This window comes from Falco peregrinus, chromosome 1 (assembly GCF_023634155.1).
Source record: "Falco peregrinus isolate bFalPer1 chromosome 1, bFalPer1.pri, whole genome shotgun sequence".
NCBI classification, from domain to species: domain Eukaryota; kingdom Metazoa; phylum Chordata; class Aves; order Falconiformes; family Falconidae; genus Falco; species Falco peregrinus.
The window spans coordinates 15526492-15552509 of NC_073721.1; the positions used below are offsets into that span (position 1 = coordinate 15526492).

Genomic DNA, 26018 nt, shown 5'->3' on the forward strand with positions numbered 1-26018 from the left:
ATGAAGGAAAAACCCCACTGTATCAAAACCAAATAATTGCTGCAAATGGCCACTTCATTTTGTCCAGAAGTTAGATTTTCGAGGCAGCAGTCTTTTTTTCTAGCCCTTTTCTTAATTCATTAATATTAGGAACACAATGGTTTTGAGCTAAACAAATGTACTTCTGCTAACTTTTTAATATTACCTTTGGAAATTTGGTGAACTTCTGTCATGTCTTACTTGCCACTGCAGAACTGCAAGTGTTAGCTTATGTTATCCTCCCTCAAACAACAGTCCAAAACTCACTAAAGCACTTGCTATTCTTTATAAATAAAGAGCATTAGATGAACATTTTCTCCAAATTGGTTCTTTATTTTTGCGACTGCTCTTCTAAAGCAACTTTCCCCTCCCCGCCCTGACTCTTTTTCCATTGCGGAAATGATTCATTGCATTGAATACACTGAGAATTAAGCTTTTAAAGACAGGCACGCTGCAGGGCTAAAATCACTGTTTCAGGGGTCCTGACTCGGAGAGGGAGATGTATATGCAGCCACTTAACCTGGCTGGGCAGCATGTTTGGAGTGATGGTGCACTGGCAGCTCTTACCCCAACCAGTGCAGCTGTGACATCTCAACACGTCTGCAAAGCAGCCCATAAATAATGGTGGGTTTATGGATCCCTTTATGCAGGTTCATCTGAAAGTGTTGACACCCTCAGTGGCACCAGCCTCCCTTTATTTCTTTATTATTATTTGCAAGTTGGGATATCATTTGCGTTGTTTGTCTTGCATTTATAGGCCAAATTAAGATGGTGTCTGTATTTCCTAAGCAAGACAGAAATGCTATAATTGATAGCAAATACTAAACATTTCTTGAAATTGCATTGGCAGAAATTCAGAGAATACTGTGCATGGGTAAATCATCACCACTCATCAGCCTGTCTCAGTGAGGGACACATTTTCTGAGTGCGTGGACAGATACTGAGACGATTCTCATTAATTTAGTGACTTTGGGGAGATGTCTGTGGTATCTTTTGGTATCAAGTGTGATTTAACGTCCTACCATTGACAGCAGCATGCCTGGAGACACCTATATTAGACATTCTTGTCCAACTGTGATATTACATGTCTATTTTTTTTAATGAGGACTCGTTTTATTGCCTTAGTTTTAGATATCGCATTAAAAACCTCCAGCAGGTTATAAACTCCTTGCGCTTGAAACAGTGCAGAAAGAAAGATTCTTTGCTGGAGGAGAACCATGTCATGGAAAGATTATTTTTAGTTCTTGAGACAAAAATATTACATCAATATGGATAGGAAATTGCCTAAAATAGGCATATTCGGAATTCTTTCCTTTTGTCCTTTGTATTTCTCATACTAGTGACCTTCTCCCAGCAAAAACATGCACCAAATGGAGTTCAGTTTCTGGGATGCAAGAAACATCACCTTGCCTCTAAAATTTTTATTTCCTGCATTTTCCAAATGGTTCAAAGTGCAACCAATAGAAGTAAATCATTCTTCCTCCCCCACCACTACCTTGATACTCCCTGATAGGGCAATGGTCAGGCAGAATAAGACATTGATCCTAGTAGTAAAACATATGCACTGTTTGCCCCTTAATACCTACTTATGTGGTCCATTAGTATTAATGGCATTTATGCATGTGTTTCAACATGACAATTACCCATCCAAGGGTCTCATTGTGCACTATGTTCTGTACTCTCTGAAGATAATGGCAAAAAGAAAAGGTTGCACAGCTTTTGCCCATCAAGATCATGCTTTATAATGTAAATGTCCTGATCTCTCGAGGGGTTAAAACCTGAGGTGTGAACTTGCAGTTGTTCTTAATGGAATTTGAACTTCAGCTAACCCAAATAATGTTAACAGCATTAGAAAAGATGTTACTGTAAAATATGGCTTGAACAATTAAACAAGTATTTAAGCCTCATTGAAAGCTGAAATATTATAACAGAAGAAAAAGCTGGAAATACATTGAAGGTATAGATATATCTCTACATACTGAAATTTACCATAAGAAATGGTAGCATAACAAATGCCAGAACTGACCAACGTTCAGAAATGTAATCTCTCAAATCATGGAACCACCTCACCCCTTAATGAAACCGTTCCTTTCTGGTTAGCAAGAACAAGTGAAACTAATCTCTCTGCCAAAAAGTTTCTGTCCTGACTAGCAAGATTTAAGAATGTAAAGAACACACAAACAAGAAGCCCAAGATAGACATAGATGGATGAATCTATCCTCATTCTATGTCACAGTGTGACAGTGAGACTGTAGAAGGAGCCCAAAGGTCTCCCACAGACAGAAAGAAAGCCCTAATTTAATTTTGAAACATCTGGTTATTGAATAACCGAAAGTCCCAACTCCTCATGGGAAATTAATATTTTCCTGAAAACTTATTTGCAGTGGAAAGAGGAGCACAAAGCAACAGTCAGCAACCAGCTCAGGTATCTGTGCTAACCAGGTAGGTAAGCTAGATGTAATATTCCAGTAACATTCTAGATGACAGAAAACAGCATAGGCACAGAATGCGATCTCAAAATGTCTGTCCTAAAATTAAGCAAAAATGGCAGCCTTCTCATGAAAATCTATTTATGTAGCTGTAGATATTGCATAGCTAGAAGTATTCACTTTAAGATAAGCATGAATATCTCAGTCTGATGAACAGGCAATAAAGGAGCGAATATCATTTTGACAATAGAAAATTGAACTGGGAGATATTTCTGCCAATAAAATAAACCACATAAAAGTAATTAGCTTTCTCCAAAAGAAACTTAGCCACCCTTTCAAGTATTGTCAAGGTGCTGCTTTCAAATCTAATATTAGCTTTGTGAAGCAGAACAAATTATGTTACTATGACATGTTTGGCTTTCCACTCAATTGGTATGAAAACATTTGTAATCTGACACAAAAAGTCAATTTATACAGAAAAGTATAAAACCTAAATTTAAAGGTCTATAATTTGGTTATTTTTGAATATTTGTAGCATAACTTCCCTGGGAACATGCAAGCACATCTGCTGTGCTTGCTGCTGCAACTGCAATACAGTATCTAGATAAAGCCAAGTTAATTTTAAACTAGTTAGCTCAACTACAGGCACTTCTTATTTTGCTGTAGTGAAGCCAGAGCTCAGCCTGGGCTCCTTTTCTCAGTATTCAGCTCCTAATTTGATTTTCAGAACTTACATGGGTCTCTATAGCCACACTTATGGTAGTTCAGCTAACTTTAGTTAGCTAATCCAAACCTGTTCTTTTACCTACATTATACAGCAATTTCAGCTACCAGAATGCAGTAGACAAGTAGACTAGAAATCTTTAGAAGAAAAATCTCATGTAAATCAAGCCATGGATGCGCTCCATAGATAATAAAATAAATGCTTTGCCGATTTTAAAGTGTATTTGCAAATGAAGCTTTTTTTGGCATCAATCTGAACAAATACATTCAAAAAAGACTGAAATGGACAAAGTTATTTCAAAGAGACAAAATGAAGTGGGATGTTGATGTAACATTTGTAAGAAACCCATATTTTCTTGGTAACCACTTCATAATATTTTCATTAACCTGCCTCACACCTTTCAGCTCCACTGAAGGGTGACTTCACCAGCTGTCTGTCACATATAAAACTGCAGGACAAGGGTGCCTCCTCCCATCCTGGAGCTCAGACAGTCCGTACACTTGCCACACCTCTGGCTTATGCAGCCCTGCCTCGACTACATCACAGCTTTGGCAGGAGCAAGGTGTAAATTTACCCCCTACCTGACAGCCCAAAGATACGTATCAGCATCGCTGCAAAACTACACTGTATTTTCTCTAGAGTTTCATGACACCTGAGACTGTATGCCTTACATGGATATTATCCAGGCGTCCACCCACACCGTACTTGCACCTCCTGCTTTCCCAGCATAGCCATTTTACACTTTTACAAGTCTTGTAAAATCTTCTATGGTCTTTCTAGTGTTCAGATGTGGCCAGACTGAGGGCTTAAAATATTCTCAAAAAACAACATTCCAGAAAATTTTCCAATTTACCGAATTTAATTAAATACAGCTTATTTAAAACCCTGGTACTACCTTTCAGGGCAGTCCTTGCTCTTCTAAACAAATCTCTTCATGTAAAACCCACGAGAAAAACAAGAAACCATGACGCAAACCATTCCCACAGGATGCTATGGAATATGAAGGGATACAATTTTCTGAACAGATGAGATAAATGGAAGTACTTTTTGTACAAAATTGTGATTAGGGAAAAAAAAACAACCAAAACAAAAAAAAAACCAAAAAAACCAAAAACCCTAAACATTCTGCATCAAAGAATTAAGAAGTAATACAATATATAGAATTCAAAACACAGCTTGGGGAGAGAAGGGCATTCTGGCTACTGCCCTGAAAACCTCTTACCAATTTGCTTCTCTTCAGGGCAGATGGTGAAGGAGTCATTGGTTTGACTTTCTTAAGGAAGGAGCATGGAAAAATAAATGCAGTATTTTGGCACATTGAGGATTTTACTGGAAAGATATTTATCCATGAGAAAACATCTGCAGTATGCAGTTTTAATGGGATTCTGTATCTGTGTCACTAAATTACATTTTTAATCTGCAAATGGTGAAGGATGAAAGCTGGCAATTGAAAGGGCTTAGCTAAAATTTTCTCTTATAATTTTTTGGTAGAGGAAGAATACATACTCGTAAGACAGCAAAAATAAACCTATGGTCTGAATTCCACTCAATATATTGTTTTTCCTGTTACCAGTTTTGTATAGTCCCTAGAGCAACCAAGTCGATGTTGGAAGTAAATGTAAGCAGCAGACTTCTCAAAGCTTTCTCTGAAACACAGTTAGCTCTTTTCATGCTGAATCTAAAACCCAACAAGATTGTATAATGTATTTTTTGTTTCATAAACTGTCAAGATAAAAATATCTAACATTTTTTCATTTGTGCTCACATTAAAAGGAGTAAATGAGCCACATATCAGTCTTCTCTAAGTTATAAAAATATTTCACAATATCAAACAAGTAAAGCAAATTAGGTATCACAATTGATTTAAAAATATTTCAGCAGTGTGATCGGAGGCTTGCCTGCTTGCAGTGTAATCTGGCATCTTTTCCTGTTAATATCTGAAGTCTTCCACCTGCAGGCTATTAGCTTTAGGGCTTCGCAGAGAAAGAGTCAAAAGAACTGATAAACAGAAAATGCCAGCCATTTTTGCCAGCCAACAGAAACTTCAGAGGTGACATGCAAAGCTAGCCAATATGAAATAGCTCAGCATGAATTTTCCATTAACTCAGGAATATGCTATTGGTATGGAAAACTACTGAACTTCAAATCAGGAAGAAAAATGATGCTGCTGACATATCCATTTCAACATATTACAACTAAACCAAAACAGAAATTCAGAGAGTTTGCTTTTATGAGGATTATAGTGTGAAATAGTAGGAAGAATACTGGTTTGGTATTTTCAAAAGAGGTTATTCCTTTTAAAGCCATGGCTATAGGACAGGGAATGCAAATTATCATTGGTTTTGAGAGATACCCTAACTTCACTATATCATCAGACTACTTAGAAAAATTTTATATGCAACATATATGAGAGAAAAGTGCCAAAACTTTGGAAAGTCCCAAATGAAAATGGAAAATACTTTGGAAAACTAGGTGGCAAATTAATGTCAGTGTTTCACACAAAAAATCATCAGTATCAGAGACAACAATAAGCAGTCACTGAAAAAAATGACAACCGTAACTATTAAATTACAGATTGGCCAAAATATATTAACTGCACATTCACACACAAATCTGTCTGACCAGGTGTAACAACTGGATGAGATATACTGCCCACTGCATGGGATCGCAATAGTAACACACAGTTAGCAATCCTCTACTGAAGAAGTACATCACCTGGAAAAAAGGATGAAAGTGACATTCACTACGGATGCACTGCACATGGTCTGAGAAAGAAATGAAGCACAGTTACCTTAAAAGGATGAGAACAAAATAGCCAACATATGCATCAGTGTAAAGTCAAAACTCTACTTGAGTTTGCAAAGGCCCTTAATAAAACTCACATGGTACTCACTGCACAGGCAGGGTAACTGCAGGAGTACTAGTGCCTGTGGGTGCAGGGACATGGAGGGCAGAAATCAACAGAAAGCTGAGGAGATCAAATACAGGCCCCAAAACACTACTAGGCATTCAAAAAAGCCTCAGCTCCAGACATAAGGGAACATTTTTGAAATCCCAGGGTGGTGTTCCTGAGCACTGCTGGCTTTTGGTGCTGACAACCACAGCACTACCCAACACAGCACACTTCCAGCATGAGCCAGAGCATGGCCATGAGGTTGGTACATCTCCCGCCCTGTCCACAAGGCCTGAACTCATTTCAGATCCAGGGGCCTGCATACACCATCCACATGTCCAGTATCCTCATCAACCACAGCTAGATTCCACAAGGTTTGTCTGATCTTGCTCAACAAGAAAAGTACTTGTGCCACGTTTGAGGTCTGCAGTCTATGGAAACAGAAAACTGAAGCATCCAGGACTTCCATCCCTTCTGTAAAACAGTAACAAGCACTGCACCAAAAACTAGGGAAGAGACATTTTGTTTTCCTTTCATTCCCCAGCAGTGGAGGTTTCCTCTGGAAGACTGCATACAAACCAGGATCAGGCTTTCCTTTCTCAGTAGCAATGTGGCTTAAGGAAAGACTGATGAATACACGTATTTTCAGAACCCAAGCAGTGCACAAAATTGCACTTCTAAACCAAACCCAAATCTTTTTCACGTTGCCAGTGGCCTCATAATGGAAAGGACATCAAAGAGTATATTAGTCCACCATCACTGCAAATATCTGCTGGTGTAACTTTATATCATAACGAGCTCTAGCTGAAGTAATACAGGCATGACTCAGATGTTAGATTGTATCTAACTATACAATTACTAATGAATTTGTGACATTGGCCATACATGCAAAAAGATTCACAGCCACCTAAAATATCAGATGTTGTACTTGCAAAACTTGTGCTCTAGCAAAGATCTGGCTAGAAGTTTTTGCATTCTAAACTCAATGAAGTGTCACTAAAACATTCCATATCATCAGAAAGGGAGCGCTTTGCAGAGAGATATGGGTCTTAAGAAATTTTTTTATCAAGAAACCTTTCTGGATTAAATACTCTGGTAAAACGTGGCAAGAAAGTGACCCAGAGTGATCTGAAAATAAAAAATTCTGCCATAAAACAGACTACAAAACAGTCTCTCATGAATACATCAAGCTCTTTGAGAACTAAGAATTAACTACAAGGCAATGAAACAATTTCTGTCTCAGGAAGGAATACTGAAATCCAACAGAGGAAGAAGTGTTTTGGTTTTTTGGTTTTTTTTGTAATCTAAAGCATAATCACAGAAGCATAGCTCAAATGCAGAAGGGGAGGGAGGAGAGGAAGAAGCATCATCTGCTGGGGACTGCTGCCTGCTAGACCCGCAAACTGTGCCAGAAGGAAGCTAATTGCAAAGGTCAGATGGAAGCATCTCTGGTCCAGATAAGTAGCTGTATCTGAGAAAAAGGATGCTCTTTTTGCCTGTCGGAGTACTAGGAGCATCTGGACAACACTCTTAGTCATACGATTTAGTTTTAGATAGTCCTGCACGGAGCAGAGATTTGGAATTGATAATCTTTATGGGCTCCTTCCAACTTCAGACACTCTACGATTCAGAGAACTGGGATAGGATGTAGAGGAAGTTTAGCACCACTAGTGCTGCCTAAAATTAAAAAATGATTCCTTAAGAAAGCTTTGCAACTTTATTCAGCTCTTTCCTTCAGCCACCACACATGCCTGAGCAATGAACACATATCAAAGTTTCCCTAGGGCACCTGGAGGGATTGGAGGTGCTGCACTGATCCAGAAGGTGGAGAACCAGTGCCTTGAGGTATCAAGGAGATTGAGAAGTCCAGGCAAATTACAGACAACCTAAAGAGACCAAAACTGGAAGTTCCCCACACCCAAGGACCTGGTGTGGGGCGAGGAGACCCATGGGTCAAGCATGGGTGCTACACATAATGGTGCCAGGGGCATTAATCCTCTACTCAACAGCAAAAGATTTAAACACATATCACAGCCCATGTTCTCTTCTGTTGCCCACAGCTGTGCCATCTGCACAGAAGTGTTACAGCATGGATCACGCATTGTGTACAACATATCAAAAAAGGTCCTTTTTCCTCACACCAAGGAAGAGTCTGAAGCTTTATTAATGCTTTCCCTTACTCCTTCCAGGCAAAAGCCTGTGGCATGTGACAAGAGGGTATTGGGACGTTTACCTAGTAAGAAAAGTCTCTGAGCCTTCTCTACAGAATAAAAACATTGCCTTCAAACCATCTCCGTGGTAAAATAAAAATGCCCCATTAATTAGAAAAAGCCTCCACAGGATTGCCCATTGGTCATATCAAAACAGTATAGACTTCATCCTTTTAATTACTGCCAGAAATCTTTTATCACAAATGATCAGGACTGTGTAGTGAAAAGCAACACTAAATAATATTTTTGTTACCCACTAAAATTATTTTACTACTTCATAAAGAGCCAAAAACTTAATTTAGTTCACTGAAGTTAACCATAGTTGAATCTTCAGATCACAAGAAAGCCAAAGCAAAACAGATAACATTTCAACCCAATATGCTAGGAATGCAGAAAAGTTGAAATATTAGAGCAAGTTAATAATTTTTTCATGAAATAAGACAAAATCAGAGGCTTTGTATATTGGTAGTTGTTTAGAAGTGCCTTCAAACTCTTGGTTCAGAATATTCCATTAAATGTGACAATTAATTAGTGGGCCTAATGATCCCCTCTTCAGCAGTCTGAGAGAAATGAACAGGAACTTCTTTTCTGGCCATCTCCATCCTCTCTGGAAACATTTCGCAATATGTTGCAATAAATAACTAGCATTCCTGCTCTCCCGTGCAAAGAGGGGGTTTTTTCAGGTTTTTGTGTCATTACTCTCAATTACTAAATTTCTCCAAAATAACTGAATAGAATTAAACATCTAGATGGCTTGTGGTATCAAAGAGTATCAGAGAACTTCTTTCTCAACCCACTGAATTTCTGTTCTCCGTAATAAAGCAAGATCTGGTCCAGAGTTACATCCCAGACCAGTAGTCATGGAAAATAACATTACCACTGTTTCTATGATGATTCATATCCTTTAATTTTCAAATTCTCTTGACAGTCCTGCTGTGCCACAAACATCATTAATGTCACACTAGAAGAAAACTACAGATCTTAAGCGCTATATGTGAGAAAGGCATAAAATCCATAATCTGTTATTTTTCAGGCTCAGCCACTGTCAACAGTATATCTGCAGGAGAGTAACGAAGTCAATGGACAATACAGGTCTTCAATATTTCTCAAAATAACAGACCATAAAAAGTGAAAAACATAATTGATCATAAAAACAAAAACAAACCCTAAAATATTCCATATTGAAAGTGCTCATTTTATGAAAAAAATCTTTGCATATCACTTTTCCCACTCAGTCTGAGTCGTGAAAAATGTTAAGATGTTGAAGCTAGGGTTGGAAGCTAATATAAATTCCAGGAGTTGCATAGTTCTGGACTTTTAACTTTGTTTCAGCAGCAAATAACACTAGTTCTGAGACACTTTGTTTCATACTCTTCCTGTGTGAAGAAAGATTTACTCATTAACTCCCTCTAATGCTAAGGAACTACTCCAAAAACAGAGCCCAGTACCAGACTGCACGACCATACTGCTCACGATGGCAGGAGCAGTACATCAAGAGCTAGGCATTCAGCTTTCCCTCTCCCCTGCTCCTCACCGCCTTTGTGCTCCTCATTAACACCAGAATGACCCTGTCCCTGAAGCCCAGAGTTGGTCCACAGATAGCCTAAAGGAAGAACAGTACATGCAAAAAGAGTTGGCTATTTATATATTTTGCAAATGCTTTAATTGCGCTATCACTACAGCGCACAACAGCATCATGCTTTATAAAGCACTGAGAAATTTTATGGTAATTAGAAAGCCCAATCAGCAATTCTCACACCACAGGCAAATTTCGTTTGATTCAGCAACAGTTAAGGGAAAAATGTAGAAGGAAAAAAAGGCTTAAAGGTATTTGAAGTTACAGACAGAGGAATCTAAGCCTGTAGTCTAAAGTATATTTAACATATGTTTGAAATCTGTTCTTCTCAACAAGGGCTCTGACTTGGGAACATGCTTCTTGACTTAGTTCTCCAGCATTTTTTCTCTCATTGACATAACTAGCTTATAGTTTCTTGGGAAAAGAGGTTTACTCCATAAGAAGAACTATCAAGAGCTAAAAGCAAATGCAACCTTAGCGTAGTAAATTACCTGCCATCATAAAAAAATGCTGAACAGAAATACAATCAGCAGTTATACTAGTATAGGTAATGCTCAAACAAGAGACAGTTACCGATTACCTCAAGTTAGGAAAAAACCCTGGGTTTATAATACAAAACGGTTCCCTGTGGTGGTTCATACACCTTTTACTCTTAGAGTACCTACTGCCCAAGGTGATCCTAATTCAGTTCCCAGTCAAGATACATCACCAGGTGGATCAGAAATACAGCCCCTGTTATTCCAGAGCAGTTCAGAAGGTGCCCAAGGATGCCAGCATTAAACATCGCTGTTTGATTTGAGAGGCAGACTGCATAAGTCAGAAGTAAAGTAAGCCCAACCTCAGACTCCATAGGAATTTTGTAGCTCAATACTGTCCCTAGTGTAAACTGGACTGGCTTCTCTTTCTACATAGACTACCCAAAGCTCTTAAGTTAAATAAATTCTACTTTCATAAGAAATCAATGGGGAAACAGTTAATGAAATTCTATTTCTTCAGTTCCACCCACACATCTATTATGACTCATGTTCCTCAAAGTTGTTTCAGCTTTCAGGGACATTAGTGCTTGCCTCCTTCAATTTACTGTAGCACTAGTTATACTGAGATACAGACACCTGCTTTACAGCTGTGAGAAAAATAAGCTACTTGACAGCAATTAAGGTAAAACTTTGCTTTGGCATAAATTCTGGAAAACTGCTATTGCCTCAGTCTGTCATGCTCCCTGAAGAAAGGGTGAAAAGTTAGCAAATTTTAATGACTGCTTTTAAGGGGAAATGATGGAAACTCAGAGAATTATACTTGCAGATTAAAATACGGTAACCTAAAATTTCTGTAGAGTTCTGCTGTCAAACCCCTAAAGCTGAAAATGAACCCACTGAACTACAATTTACAATGATTGCTGGCAACACTTTCCAAGGATTTTGCACACGTCACTTGCTATTGGATTTAATTTTACTAGAGACTGGATGAAAACTATTCTTCACTTGGAAAATACTCAAAAAATCCTTGCATTTATTTTTTTTCCAACAGCGTAAGCTAGCAAAGAAATCTTGACATTTGGCACAATATCTGCTTAGAAAGTGTAATTCCATATTTTATGTTTGCATCCTCATCCAAGCTACTTCAAATATGCCCTGCTGCATACCCTGTATCAATATACAGAACTCAAAAGTGCACACGCACATAGGGCAGAACTGAGCTGACTCTGTAACTGGATCACGTTAGCTATAGTCATTCATGATAACCTATTAGAGAAGATGTGACTGCATCTGTTTAGTCTGGATCTATCCCTAGGTGCCTACAAGCCATGCCCAAAATGACTGGATTTGCTTTCTCTTGACCTGCCTGACTGCATAAACAAAAAGAATTAGTGTGAAAAACATGACTGTAACAAGAAAAAAGGTAAAAAGGATTAATGTAAACAGTGGAGTAACAGTAACAGCAATGAAAACAGGTCTTTCTAAATGGGCGTGAGGGAGTTGAAACAGTGGTATCCTATCACATTACAGATTACTCTGGAGCAAGGGTGCACATGCACGTGACAGGGAAGTAATACCAAGCAGATTTAGTTTAAGCTAGTACAAAAGGCTGTGTGGATGCATTGCCCCTTAACCAGGTTTATTTTGGTTTAATTCTTATCAAGCAGAAAAAAGTCAAAGAAAAATGAGACATTCTTTCAAAATCAAAGGAAAAAGGCATCATTTAAAGTTTTGCATTACTTCAGCTAACATCAAAGTAAGCCTGTGTACTTCAGTGTGTGTAGACACGCAAAATTTGAGAGGCTAAACCAAAGCCAAGAGCATTTGCTGATTAATGCGTCTTCATCATTGACCTCACTACCAAGAAAATACCAAAACTAAATTTTTCATTTCCTGTATTTGGTATGCGAGAAGAAAAAAACACCAAAAAGTAATTTTGGTGTACTGCAAGAGACATTGGTATCTCAAGCCTACGGTGTAGCCACAGATTCCAAATCCTGGTCAATTTTTCTGAATCAAAGACAAAAAAATCAGTTTAAAATATAAAGCACGATCAGAAAAAAATCTGATCAGAGAAAAAAGTACTCTGGAAAGTTTTATTACACACTTGCCTTTGTTCGTCAATTTTACCATCTTTGATCTTTAAATTGTCATTGTGTTTGCATATTTTATGAAAAACACATTAGATGAGGGAGGGAGGGAGGCAAGTGACACATCAGCCTTGTGATACCTTCCTTGAAAGCACCCTTCACCCATTTCAGACTTTTCTTTGTGGACTTGCTAGTTTGTTAGTCCCTAGCCAGTTTCGGGGACAACTTTCTTGATAAGTTTGACAAGGTATATCAGTTTTATATCGCTAATATTTTATACTCTAAGCTCTCTGGCTACTTGGCATATCTTTTTCAAAAAAGGCAACACAATTACGTTGGTATTGGGAAGCGTATAAAGGAGTTAGGCAGGGTAAAAGACCAGTTTCTCATAACAATAACAGTGGTATTTGTGCCTACTAGATTCAACAGTTTTCAGCATCATGTATAACCAGACTGGTGACACTACCCTGGTTACGCTGTGGTGCCATGGGGTGTTCCTGCAGCTGTGCTTGAATTTAGCCAGCAGAATTAGTACATCTAATTACATTTAACAATTAGCTTTTACATGAAATGAGGAAACAAATTACAAAGCCCAACAGGATGAATCTGCCATAATAATTTTTCCCCAAAAGAAAAATATCCTGTAGCATTTCTAAATTCTTATATATACTAGTAGTGTGTCCCCCAAGACACACACTTTTATTTGCCATTAATAACAAAGTTAATTCCAGTAGGGTTGAAGCTGAGCATTTCCAGTCTCCCTGTTGATATGCTCCAGCGTTTGTAAAATACATTCACGCACACTTTTTTTCCCTTCTTTCTTTTGCTCCCCTTTCATTGCAAATACTGAAATTCAGCTGTTTCATAACCTGTATGAACATCCAAATCATTGCTTACCAACTGTGCAAGACAGGAGAGACTTAACGTGAGTCTGATCAGAAAAAAAACCCACAGTTGCCAGTTGTTCTATTATGATCGAATATGTAGAAAAAAACGCCCAGAATTCCCATTATCTGCTGAACCTGGTAGTCTGTCTCAGATCCAGAAATAAGTTAGGGCTGTGTGCAAGTCCTCCACTAGACCTAAACATTCAATATGATTTAGAAGATATCATCTGAGAGAGCAGATGATTATTTCAAGAGTAATTTCTATAGTGATAAAGTCTCAACATCGGAATGTACTATCTGCTGGCAAATAGAGAGAGTATCTCTTGAAATCTTCTCCCTTGACTTTTGTTCCCAAATGATGTACTATACTCCCTTATTGCTCTACTAGTATTTGATTAGCTTTTGGGAAATGCCAGCTCGTCTCTGCTTCAATAGCTTTGTCTAAAACCTTGAATTATCTTTCCTAGTTCTCTCAGAAAGCTATTTCCTAACTAATGTGGTTTATTAATCTGCTGCATTTCTGGCAAAGCAAGCAGAATATTAAGTGAGATACTTCAGCAGCATCTGGCATTACAAAATATCTGGGAAATACTTGAAGTTGCTCTGAACCATAACACCTTTTCCTCAGCTTTTTCACTGCAGAGCACAATAAACTTGGCTTCCATTATGGTGTTTCAGTGGAATCTCAGAACAAAACTCAAAACCTAAAAGACTTGAATGTGTACCATGATTTTTTCGGTGGCTATTAGCTTAGTCCATTAGCTACTCCAAAATGCAAACAGGGGTGGGAATGCAGTGCTGTATATTTAAGTCTTACAAGTTAAAACATTCCTTTAAGAAATTTTTTTGGCTAAGCTATGGTCCTGTGGTCAGACAAGTCAAATGCTGGAGAAATAATGCAAGGAAATCTAGTCTTGGGGCATAATATAACACTGTTTGCTTACACAAATGCAAGTCTTATAAAAGCCAAGTCTTTCTGACAGAAATACAGTGAAAGATTTCAGCTTTGTGTGTTTAGACATCAGTTTTTCTCACTCCAGAAAGTTTAGCCATCTGCATAAAGCACAGTCATTGCACAACCCAACCCTCTCCAAAAAGCAGCTTTCAAGACACTGACTTCACTGCCAGCCCGCTCCCCGTCCCAGGACTAAGTGCACAGTTATTGATACATCTACTCTGTATCTCAGCCTACAGGTGCAATACCAAACTGGCACAAACTCATGAAACACTTTCTGAAACTAGGCAGTTCGTCCTTGCAGCTTAGGAAACACCAACATGTGACCCAAGATATAGGCGAGTATAAGTAGAATACAAGAATAGAGGAATACTGAAAAAAAACAATTAAAAAATCCCAAACAACCCACCCAGGACTACATTTGCTTGGGGGTCACCTGGTGACATTGCCCTGCTAGGTCCCCTTTTATCTGTTTACAGCTGATATACATCAGCATTAAGATTTTGAGAAGTTTCACTTTTTAGGTTATTCTTCTAACAAACCAATTACCATTACATTATAGAAGTACATTATACAGATTGGTAGAGAGATGTCAAAAGTTTCCATGAAGCAGTTAAATAACAGGTACTTAAATTCTACCTTAATAACATGAGTCTGTCTCTTTCTTCATCTTCTGTGTTGTTTTCCTGTGTAGAGAAAAGAAACAAAATGTACAAGGCTGGATTTCAATTCAAGACCAGCTCGGTCCACTGTTCAGTTGTGCTGTTCTTTTCTGTTTCCAGGAGAATAAACACTTCTTGCCCATTAAGTGCTTGTAATTTTCTTGTCATAGTCAAGACTGCACCCTATCATCTTCTATCTGGCAGCCCATGTGAGGGAGCAGGAAATTCTAACACAATCCTAATAGAAACAGCTGGAAGAAACATCACCTTTAGAATATTAAAATATGATTTTTAACTACAACTAAATTAGGGACATTTTTCTACACATGATAAACTAAGTAAAATAAACTCTATTTATGCTATAACTCAGCAGGAACACAAATAAAGAAAAAGTGTACTAAAAAATACCCAGGCCATAAAGCATGCCAGTGCACAACACTTCTTTTGAAAGGAGGAAAATAAAAAGGGGAAAAAGAAAAAAAAAAAAAACCACCAACTTTTTGAGAAATAATAGGTGTTATTTTTTATTTTCTGTTTACTATTATACAATGATAATAAATCCAAACCAACAAGGAGATCTCAGTTTGGATTCAAAAGAATACTTTCCCAAGCCCAAACAATCTGTAGCCTGAGTGCAGCCATCTCTACTCCCTGAGAAAACCTGGCTCTGCAGCTTTTCACATTGATGTCATCTATTCCATATATTAAATTTCCTTCTGCTCAGGGTACCTGCAATGCTACACAATTTAAGAGCTATGATAAACCTATAATTGGTAAGCATTGTGGCAAACAGAAGATACAAATTAAAAACAATAAGAGCTCTTCATTGAATATGGGAGTCATCTGTAAGAAACACCAAAATAGCCAAATGGGAAGGATTTTAAAAGTCTCTCCCCAAACTAGCTGGAACTTTTGCCATTTAAGACTGAACTAAGTTTCAGTCCTCAGTGGTACTATTTTAATTTATTTTAAGAGATAATAGAGTTTTGAATCAGATCTTGCGTTATCTAGACTCTACTGTTAGCAAAGTAATTGGAAACAAAAAACTATTTTGTCTTTGCCAACCTTTTTTGCTTTTTATCCTTTCATCCCTTGTGATTTTTCCTGCCTCAGTGCTATATCCTAATCTAGAAAATGAGGACATGACAAGTATTCACCAGTTTGTAGTATAAACAGAAAAAATGTTATTTTAACTAAAGCTGTCATGCAGTTAAGACACGGTAATGAAACAGCCACTACATAACCTAATCAGACCTACCCAGGAAGAACAAATCATGCACAAAAAGGGATCAAGTAACCTTCTGTTAACTCCAGCCTCAAGCAACCTTACAATATTTATCATAAAAATGGAAAACTTCTGATTTAGGCCCCAAATCAGGCAAACACTTAGGCATGTGCTCAACTCTAAGACCTTAAATATGCTAAGCACTTGCTAAGTAGGTTGGCAAGCAACTGCCTTGTTAAATAAAGCAAGACCTAACTCATATACACACACACATGCACGCACACACAGAGCAGTCAGTGCCTGCCAGGAGGAATTTCAGGCATAGCACTGAACTACACTGTTTCCATTCATTTACATTACTAACACTAATAATGCTCAGGTGAAAAGTAAGATGATGAGCTCAGCAGCTCTTAGATCAATGTTTTAAACACGTGAGAATGCCAACCTGGAACCCCAAGCTTTTTCACTTCCTTTCTTTGCTCTCCTCCCCTAATACATGCATATAGTTTCCAGTTTCACTACAAATTTCCCTGACTGTAAATAAGGAATTGCATTTTTTTTAATCTTGATCCCCAAACATACTGGTTCTCACTTTTCAGCATGAGAGTGTGTTGAATTTACCAACTGATATAGCTGTCTGAACATTGCAGACACTCTGGGACAAGGGCAACTGCTTCTGGGCAGATGGTTAAGACCTCCTGAGGCCTCTTCTATCCCGAGTTATTCTGCAGTCCTAAACCAGTCATTTCCCATAGCTCTGCAGCTGCAGTGCTCACTTAGGATCGAAAAGCTAGGTCCAGTTCCCACATCTCCCCAAGAGCACACGCTAACCACTGCAAACTCCAGCGGGTGAGTTCATTTCATCCCATTCAGTGCAGCTGCCTTTTTTTATTCTGGCCTTGCTCCAACATTTTGTTAAACATCTGGGGACTGAACATAGGCCTCCCTCTTCCTCTGCAGTGACTGCAGTTCCCCTAGGGTAAAGAGTCAGCATTATTTTTATTTAAACTCCCTCTAGGATGATCGACTTTTAATTATTGCATATTCTTCATTGGAACGTTTTCAACAAGGGGTACTAAGCGTTTTCTTCCTGAACTTTACAATACCAGCGAAGAAAATAAACTCTCCTTAGAAGCCTCACAGCTATGAACAATACACAGCACACACTGCTTCATTGTTTACTTCACTATACCTTAAACATACATAACTGTTTTTTAATTGCATATGTATTTCTGCATAAGAACAAGGATTTCTCCAGGGATCTTTGCAGTTAGTTAGTGTAAGAAATTGCTCTAATTAACAACTGATTCAACAATTTAAAAATGCATCCCTTGCAGCCAGGGAGTCTGGAGCCACAGAAAAGGAGAATAGGTCTGCAAAATACATAACGTTGTGTATCTGACAAATACACAAACACATTGAATTATTTTTTTTCTTTCCATTTCCAAGTTAGGCTTTGGCTCTACATTTTTGGACTTCTTCCACTAATAGCTAAACCACTGCAGGATGGTTCACAAAGCTATTGCACATTACATCTGACCAAGTTGGTATTTGCGTGGAGGGTAAAACATGCCAAAGAGAAGCCATTTGTTTGACAGTACCTTAGGCTATTTCAAGTAAAAAAAATGCAATGTAAAAGGTTAATTTTAATCAGCACACTGAAGCAGCACATAATAAAACTTCCACATTTTCTATAACAACAAGTTTTCTAATTCAAGTTAAATTTCCGAGGTCCTTTGAAAATGCAAGTCACTAAGTAAGTACTAAAAGGTCATTTTTGGTCTGAAGGTCATATACTAATGACTTTACCTACCCTTGTCCTATCATAAAGAAAGAAATATTAAAAGGTGTCAGGAGTTTTCATTTTGGAGAGCTTCAGGGGAGTCTACAGTTAAAGGGTCTTCTCTCTTTAGCAGTTCCGAATGTTTCCCACCATTGGCCCTCCGTAAGAGTGTCCTTCATCCACACACCTCTCCTCAAGAAGCATCTTTCTGAAGATGTGGCAGAAGGCCAGCAGAGAACATGTGATTCTGAATGTTGTCATTGATGACACAATTCTCCAGAATCTACTAATACATAAAACGCAAAAGGTAGCCCCCACCCATCCTCTCCTGTGGCAGGAATATTTAAATATAAAGCAGTACTTTTAAAATATGCACATCCTTATAATCCCCCATTTTCCCCACAGTGTTTTGGGCATAATGTTTTGAATTTGTTCTGCTAAAACTTTGCTATGACTACTATTTTTCTGGCTTCCTATTAAAAGAAAGTAATCATAAGAGCACTGTTGGCAGAGAAGATATAACGCAAAGTCTCAAAGAAAGGTTGCACGCACCACTGAATACAATATCTCAAAATTCACAGCAGAATGAGCTGCTGTGAGCAAACCCATGTGTTAATTTATTAAAACATAACTTTTGAGAGATCACCTGCTACAGGGAGAAAGCAAAATGGGCTTCTTATAGGAATAGTAAACCAGAGTCAATATCTGGCATTGCTTGTGCTAGCTACCTTGACAGTTTCAAGAACAAGGAGCTAGAATTTGTATTCAAAATATAAACAGAGCTCAACAATATATGTATTCCTTTACATATTTTTTTTATATATGCATCTTCTCTGAGTACGTAATATACAAGAATCACTATAAACTTCAATTTCCTTTTTCTTTTGTTGAAATTATACTGTAATGCCCAGTAACACTGTTATAGATGTTTAGTTTAGTATTGTCTTTCAAAGCTATTTCATTTGTTTGATGGCCATCTAATAATCTGAGGTCATATAACCTCTAGAAGGTACTAAATAAATCAGTCATGGTAATAATACCTGCTTCACCAACAAGATTTTTTTTTAACTGAATTATTTTAGTATGAAAGAGAGGTATATCTTATACTGAACTGCAAAATTCTATCTGTATTTTAATCAGGTTGCAATATCAATGATCCATTTACTGTTGAGCAATCACCTTTTTAACACAACCTAGGAGATTTTGAGCAGACATATCCATGACTTGACACCCAGGGAATACAATTAACCTTGAAAAATAAAATTTTACAAAAATAAAACTATGAAACAGAGTAGTACAAATATATCTTGAAATGGAAGATATTTAAGTACTCACTATCATAAACAGTTAAGTCTTCAACTCTAATCTCAATATTTATTAATGCATCCTCTGTACAGAACAGTAGAAATTAGTAGAGGCAGAGATTTTAGGTTTTGACTGTATTTTCTTTCTCATTCTAAGGCCAGAAGGGATAAGTCTAGCTTTTCTGGAATTATAATAGAATACCAATTTGCTGCAGCCTGAGTTTATTTCAGTTGATAAAAATTAAATTACATATTGTTATTTTTAATGAGGCAGGCAGTTTGTGAAAACACACACATGCCAGAATTTTTAAATCTTTATTCATTTAACAGAAACAGCCATTTGCAACTTTAAAAGCTTCACTCAGTTGGTAAAAACCAGGCACCATCCACTGCATTATCAAGTAACTCTTGAAACTGATCTAACTGTGAATTCAGTATTTCTCTACACTGATGCATGCGAGTAAGATGATACATGTTAAACTCCTAAAAAGGCTTTATAATTACCCTGACTAAATGTGTCTATAACAATTGTCCCAATTTTTCTTGTTCTATTTGATGCATATTAAAACCTTATTTTAGATATATGCTACCTTACACTCTGGCCTGGTTCCTTCCTCCCTGCCCAAACTTAGAGCTGCAATAAGAAACACTGCCACGCCACTTCATTGTGGTACTCATAAAGCATCTTTTGAGGGTTTACTTTCCCCAACGAACAAGATTCACTGATTGTATCCTAGCCCGTTTAGTTCTTCAGAGACTTATAACAAGAAGCTTTCAAATGCCTGCTGCACAATAGCTTTATGATAGAACCCACCCAGGGAGGAAGTGTTTGTGCTGTTCAGTTACTGTTCAAGCTGTCCTGAAAGTCAACTTACTGCCTTCCTCAAATTTCAACTGACACATTGCCTCACAGGGCACGATTGTTTTGGCACACTCAGTGCACGATAGACAAATATTTTGAAGACACAGGAGTTCTAACACTTCCCTTGTAGTCTTTTCAAAAGTTCTTGCTAATATCTCACCTATAAGCTTCAGAACTGATTTGTCTTGTCGTGCTTATTAGCACAATGCAGCTGACTTTTTGGGAGCAAGGAGCAGAAAGAGGATGCATTTCATTACTGGTCTGGCTTTTGTGAACCAGAAACATGGGCAACTGCAATAGTGTCAGGGCTGGTTTGGTTTTGAATACCACAAACCAAACTCTAATTTGGGAACCTGTGATGAAGTGAAACACTCTTAACAATAATCTAGTGCAGTCTAGTTTGGGAAGGAGATGTAGAAATGCTTTGGAAACTAATTTCAGTCCTAAATAAATAAATAAGTAAGTAAATAATCGCACAGTATTTGGGAGTGGACATCACATAACGAAAAGAGTCTGGGATAAGAGCACACTCCAACCCCACAGACTTTGCAAGGCATTGCAATGTCTGTCAACTTATCCACCTCTGAGAAACTCTTAGACTACTTCTGGAAAAAAATCCAAGTCCTCTCTGCTGTCCTTCATAGGCCACAGTTAACTACCAAAACGCCATGGCAGCCCATCAGTGCTTTCCATGCAGGAAGGCAATGCTACCGAAGTTCCTTCTGAAAGAAAAGCTGTTTTAACCAGCTGGGCATTTTAAACACCACCTTCATCTGTAGACTTCAGCTGCGCAGCTGCATCTCCATCTCCCTCTCCACCTCCCATTTTCTTACATTATTTCCACAAACACCACACCGCACAGAGCTCAGGCAGTGTGGCAGGTGTTGTGAGTGCAGTGCCAGACCAGCAGTTTATAGAGCAAGTTGTCTCACAGATTGACAGTCAACAGGAATATCGATACTTCCCGGCACACTTGACCTGCTTGGTGGTAGAAAACAGGAGCAAAAAGGGACAATGACTGAAATCAGCTCCCAAGAAGCATATACATTCAAATTATGCAGTTACTCTTGTAAGGTGTTTCCACAGCAGGAAAGAGTGAGAGAGATTATTTCTTTTCTTGAAAAAATGAAAGCCTCTACTCTTCTGCACAAGGCCCTCCTGGAACATATACCATTGTTCAGCAGATAAGAGAAAATTAGAACTACATTCACAGCTATTTGTTACTATTTAAGTTAAGTAACAGAGAGCAGAAAAGAGTCAGTCCCAGATGGTGGCATGTAGGGAAAACCATACTGCTACATTAAAAATGTGCTTTTAATTAGCTTCTATCTGAATAATTATAATTAAAGATTTTACCACAGGTGTTCTTAGAATAATTACCTTCTATTTCCTTGTGCAGTGCACATTCCCAGGAAATGGGAAATGAGACTATTTCTTAATTTAAATACTTTTTCAATTATTTTAAAATTTATTGCTTTTTATTTGTTTTATTATTGAAATTTTCTTTATGCTTTTTTTGGCCCTTTTCAGATTCCTATAGGTTTTTCCAAGACCTCAGAAATGTCTTTCAGGTGACCAGGTGCAATTCTGAGCAGTTAACAATACACGGGTTACTTATTATGTTTGGATCCAGGAAAACCAGTTCATACAAAGTTATAAATTTACTTTTGGACTTGGGAATAAATGGCTCATTTTTTTCGCTGATCCTGCACATATGGTACTAATTTCCTTCAGGTTTGTTCTGGAGATTGATATCTCCTTTACTGTTGCATTTGTATGTATGTCTTAGCAAAAGTTTTTGTTGCACATCAACTGTTGCAATGTGTACTGAATACAAAAGATTGTGTAGCTATCCTGATTTATTTGAAGACTGATTGTGCCAGTCAATGCATTAAACAGTCATTCCTTGGTTTCTTATTAACATTTCCACTGATAATATAAAAACATATTCTGAACTGGCAGTTAGAAAGCATAGGCCAAGAGAAACGGGCTCCTGCTTCATCTGCACTGCAAAGGTACACCGGGTCACATTTTTTCCATGAGTTTGAAATTCATAGTTCATAATTTTATTAAAACAGAAAGATAGGGAGGGCTGAAGATAGGGTTTCGTAAAAGGAGAAGAATAATGCACAAAGGAGAATGATTTAAGGCAGAGCATCCTGTCATTTCTTGCATTAGCTCCTGTCACATCTGGTGCCGTTTTTAGTATGCAAGATGACCTTCTGAAATTCTTCTTAACTGTATCTTCCAGTCTAGGGAAAATAAACAACGATAGCCCAAGAATAAACTGAATCATTCATCTCTTCCTTTATCTCAGATGATGTTATCTTTATAGTGAAATAATATTCAGCCAGAGGTAGTCTTAAGAAACTGAAGAGACCTTTGAAGTAGCACCTCCTGAGACAAAGCAACCGCATCAAATGGCATATATGCAGGTTTCAGTTTGACAGACAGAAACTGTGGCACTAATATCACATTCACAGAGCTATCAGTGTTCAGTCCAGCTAAGAAGCCACTGGGCAGAGAGCTTCCCACTTTCCTAATGCCACCTAATGCCTCCACTACAGCCTTCTCCAACACCCCACCCCCCCCAAAAAAAAGGTAGCCTATACATGAGCACATACAACAATTCAGCTGTTCCTATGGCTATTTTAATAAAAATTTGATAGCAACTGATGCTAGAAATGCAATTATTGCCAAGTCACCTCAATCACCTTATGCTGTTTGGTTTTGTCTTTTTGTTTTAAAGGAAATTGACAAAGAAGCGAGAAAAAAATATTTCCATTCTGTCAATATTTTGAAGTAAACAAAGAGAAGAAAATTTTCCTGAAGTCTCCATTTGGGACTCTAGCTCCTCTTTTCTTTCATTAGAGCCCTTCCCAAAAACTGAGTATCTGGCTGTAAACAGATAAAAATTAAGCCTTCTTTGAAATACACTTTGGGATTTTTGTGTGTCAGTTTTCAAAGACAGGCAGAAACATTCAGTGTCTATTTATTTAAACTCCTGTCCATAATAAGACCTTGTTACTGTTGGCTCTCACCAAGCAAGCCTAGAGCATAAAGCAGCTTTTGCCAAGAAACACTGAGATTCTTCCTTGTACAGTAATTCCCAAGCTTCTGACTGTCTTGTTCCCACAGTGCTTCATTAGCTGAAGAACTGAATAAAATTGGTTCTGTTTACATAAGAACAGATATTAATAGAGCCCATGTTCATTTGCGTTCCATGCCATGCAAGGACATGCAAAATTACCAATTTAGTTAACGCATAGGTGAAACCCTCCTGCTAAGTGGCCACCGAGTTGAGTAGGGTTAAGAGAGAAAATAGAAATTTCACCGAGGATTGATTCTGGAGGTGCAAGTGGCGGGTAAAGAGACGGAAATCACATTGAAAGTAATTGCTAGGTCTATATATCAAGATTTTTAAGAGTTTAGTCCTACAGAGCTTACATTCCACCTACATTTTACCACTGTTATCTTCTGTCTTGCCCAGTGTCTGCTAGAGGAAAGCTGTAGTTAGCACACTAAACAAAAAGTGAACTCAAGAGCAGATCTGCTGAACAGCCTGTCCCTACCTGTGCATCTCATTCTCGGTACTTCTCCTTATTTCAGTGGGGATATTTGCCTGATATATCTATAAGCCATTTCAGCAGTACTCCTGCTTATCCAAAACTCTATGTCTAAGTTTCACTCCACCTTTTCTTTGGTTATACTGAGGAGCAAGGGAAGAAGAAGAAATCAAATCTTAAAGTCAATTACAAGATTTAATCTTCCCACTCTCCGCTAAGCAACCTGGCTCAAATCCCTCTCCCTGACTTCTGCCAGCAGCTTGCATGGGTTATCTTCCCTGCCGCCAGGAACAGTAAGTCTTCCAACACAAACATCCCAAAGTATCATTACATCTGGTCTGACAAACAAGAGAGAGTACAAAGGCTGTAAAGGAGAAGTACCCCTACTTTTCACTTACCTCTGCATAGTGTACAAGAGCTGGTTGCAAGTCAGTTTTCACCCACAGGATGGGGAAGGGAAGAAAGGATGAACAATAGGTGCCTGAAGACAGGTTTTGGCACGGCATGAGAAGTACAGTACAGTGGTAAATATCTCTCTGCAACAACATGCTGCATTCTCTAAACAGGACTGTGTGAGCTAATGCGGCCTGAGAGGTACCCAAAACATCCAGCCACCTATAACTGAAAGATGCCATGTGCCTATAGAACAGCCTACCATCAACATACCATCAACTATAGGAACAGCCTAAAAATACTGTAAACTACAGAAATCATAAGATATTATGGCTTGTGAAAAAAAAAAAAAAGCTTTTTTAATACATTCTACAGAAGAGTAAAACAACCTGCTAGTGGCACATGTCAGACTTTTAACGAGTCTTCTCTCTTTACTGAGATTGTTAGGAACTGCATGTAATGGGTGTCAAGCCCTCCACATCCTCAGACATTGGACTGTCCAGTTGATAGACAAGGTCTTTGTTCCGAATGCCTACAGAGACACTGCAAATGATGCTTTCTGTAAATGAAGTGCTGTCACTGCCTGGAAAAGAGCTCATGCAGACAGACGACTTGGAGACATGGCAACTCTCTGGCTTCTCAAGAATGCCAAGGAGCCAACTAACAATACTTATTCTATATCGAAATACAAATGAATCCCATCCCAAAGTAAGTGTTTTTAGAATGTCTGAGGAAGGCCTCCAGCATGCACAGATTTTTAGAATATATGTTGACATTCTGTAGGGCAATCCAGGAAACATAACTTGAGCCAGAACTGGCAGGGAAATCCAGCTCTCTTTAACATGCAACCCCACAGAGCAGCTAAAAACGAAAGCTGAGATGTGGAAGAATTTAAGTTCTGAGGAAGGAAGCACACTGCGTTGGGGGGGTAAGGGGTGGGTGCGGGGAAGTACTGCAAAACTGCTACAAAACTGTCTCCACTCTTTCAGATTAATCCTGACAAAACTGTTATAATTTCTTCCTTCCCTAATTGATTTTTTTTATTGAAAGAGCTAAAAAAGAAGAAAAATTTCCACATGAATTCACAGAGATACTAGCAGTATGGCTGAGGCCAGAAGAGCTACCTTGACTCACTTGCCTTAATTACAAAGATTTTTATAGGGAACCATCGATACATAATTCAAGCAACATATGGAGAACGACAAAAAGTGGACAAAAATTATGAACCACATGAAAAACATTAGGACAAAAGGTCAGATTTTAAGGGATAACTGAAAATTGTAAAAGTTGTAATGGGTATATTTAAGCTGCCTTCAGATGTTCAGTATCTAAAAGCCTGACTCAATGTGCATAAACATTTTGAAGTGACATGTTGATGAAATCCTCTCTCACTTTGCCCTGTTTCTCAGCATCAGTCTGACTTTGTCCATTCACCAGTTGTGGGGTGTCTCTAATGCTTCTCACGAGGATAAAAATATATCTTTGGGCCAGCATTACCACAAGTACAGAAACATCTCAGGTCCATGAGCAACAGTGCACAGAGAATGTCGTCCTGCTCCCTAACTCTTAACCACTAAAGCACATGCTAAGCAGAGCTGAGATAGAAGGCTTAACAGGAGATGGAAATACATACAGTGCTTGCTTTCTTCCTTCTGTTGTGATATATTTTCTCTCCTCTTTTTGTGCAAGGAGAGAACTTCTATCTATTTAACAAAGAAAAAACTGAGGTTAATCACTGGTTCCCAATGTTCACCCTCACCAAAGGCGGAGCGGCATCAGTAAGAACAGTGTATTTGCACTGACAGCACCATCATGCTGAGAATCGAGTGGGAAAACAAGTCTCTGAGATTTGGTTGTACTAGTTGAATGAGACACATTCTTAGCCCAGTTTTGATCCAGAAATTCCATTGAGGTTATAATAAATACTTCCCAGAAAAACTTTATCAAACCTTGCATACAGCCATA

At 38.2% G+C, this 26018-nt stretch overlaps 1 protein-coding gene across 1 annotated transcript in view; it reads right to left on the bottom strand.

Annotated features, from left to right (window-relative positions):
- The window catches only part of FAM13C (family with sequence similarity 13 member C), a 134449-nt gene that overhangs the window by 80417 nt on the left and 28014 nt on the right, over positions 1–26018 (bottom strand). Inside the window, exon 6 of the mRNA XM_055792323.1 lies at positions 14898–14944. Coding sequence (XP_055648298.1) covers positions 14898–14944 — 47 coding nt within the window. The remainder of the gene's footprint in view (positions 1–14897; positions 14945–26018) is intronic.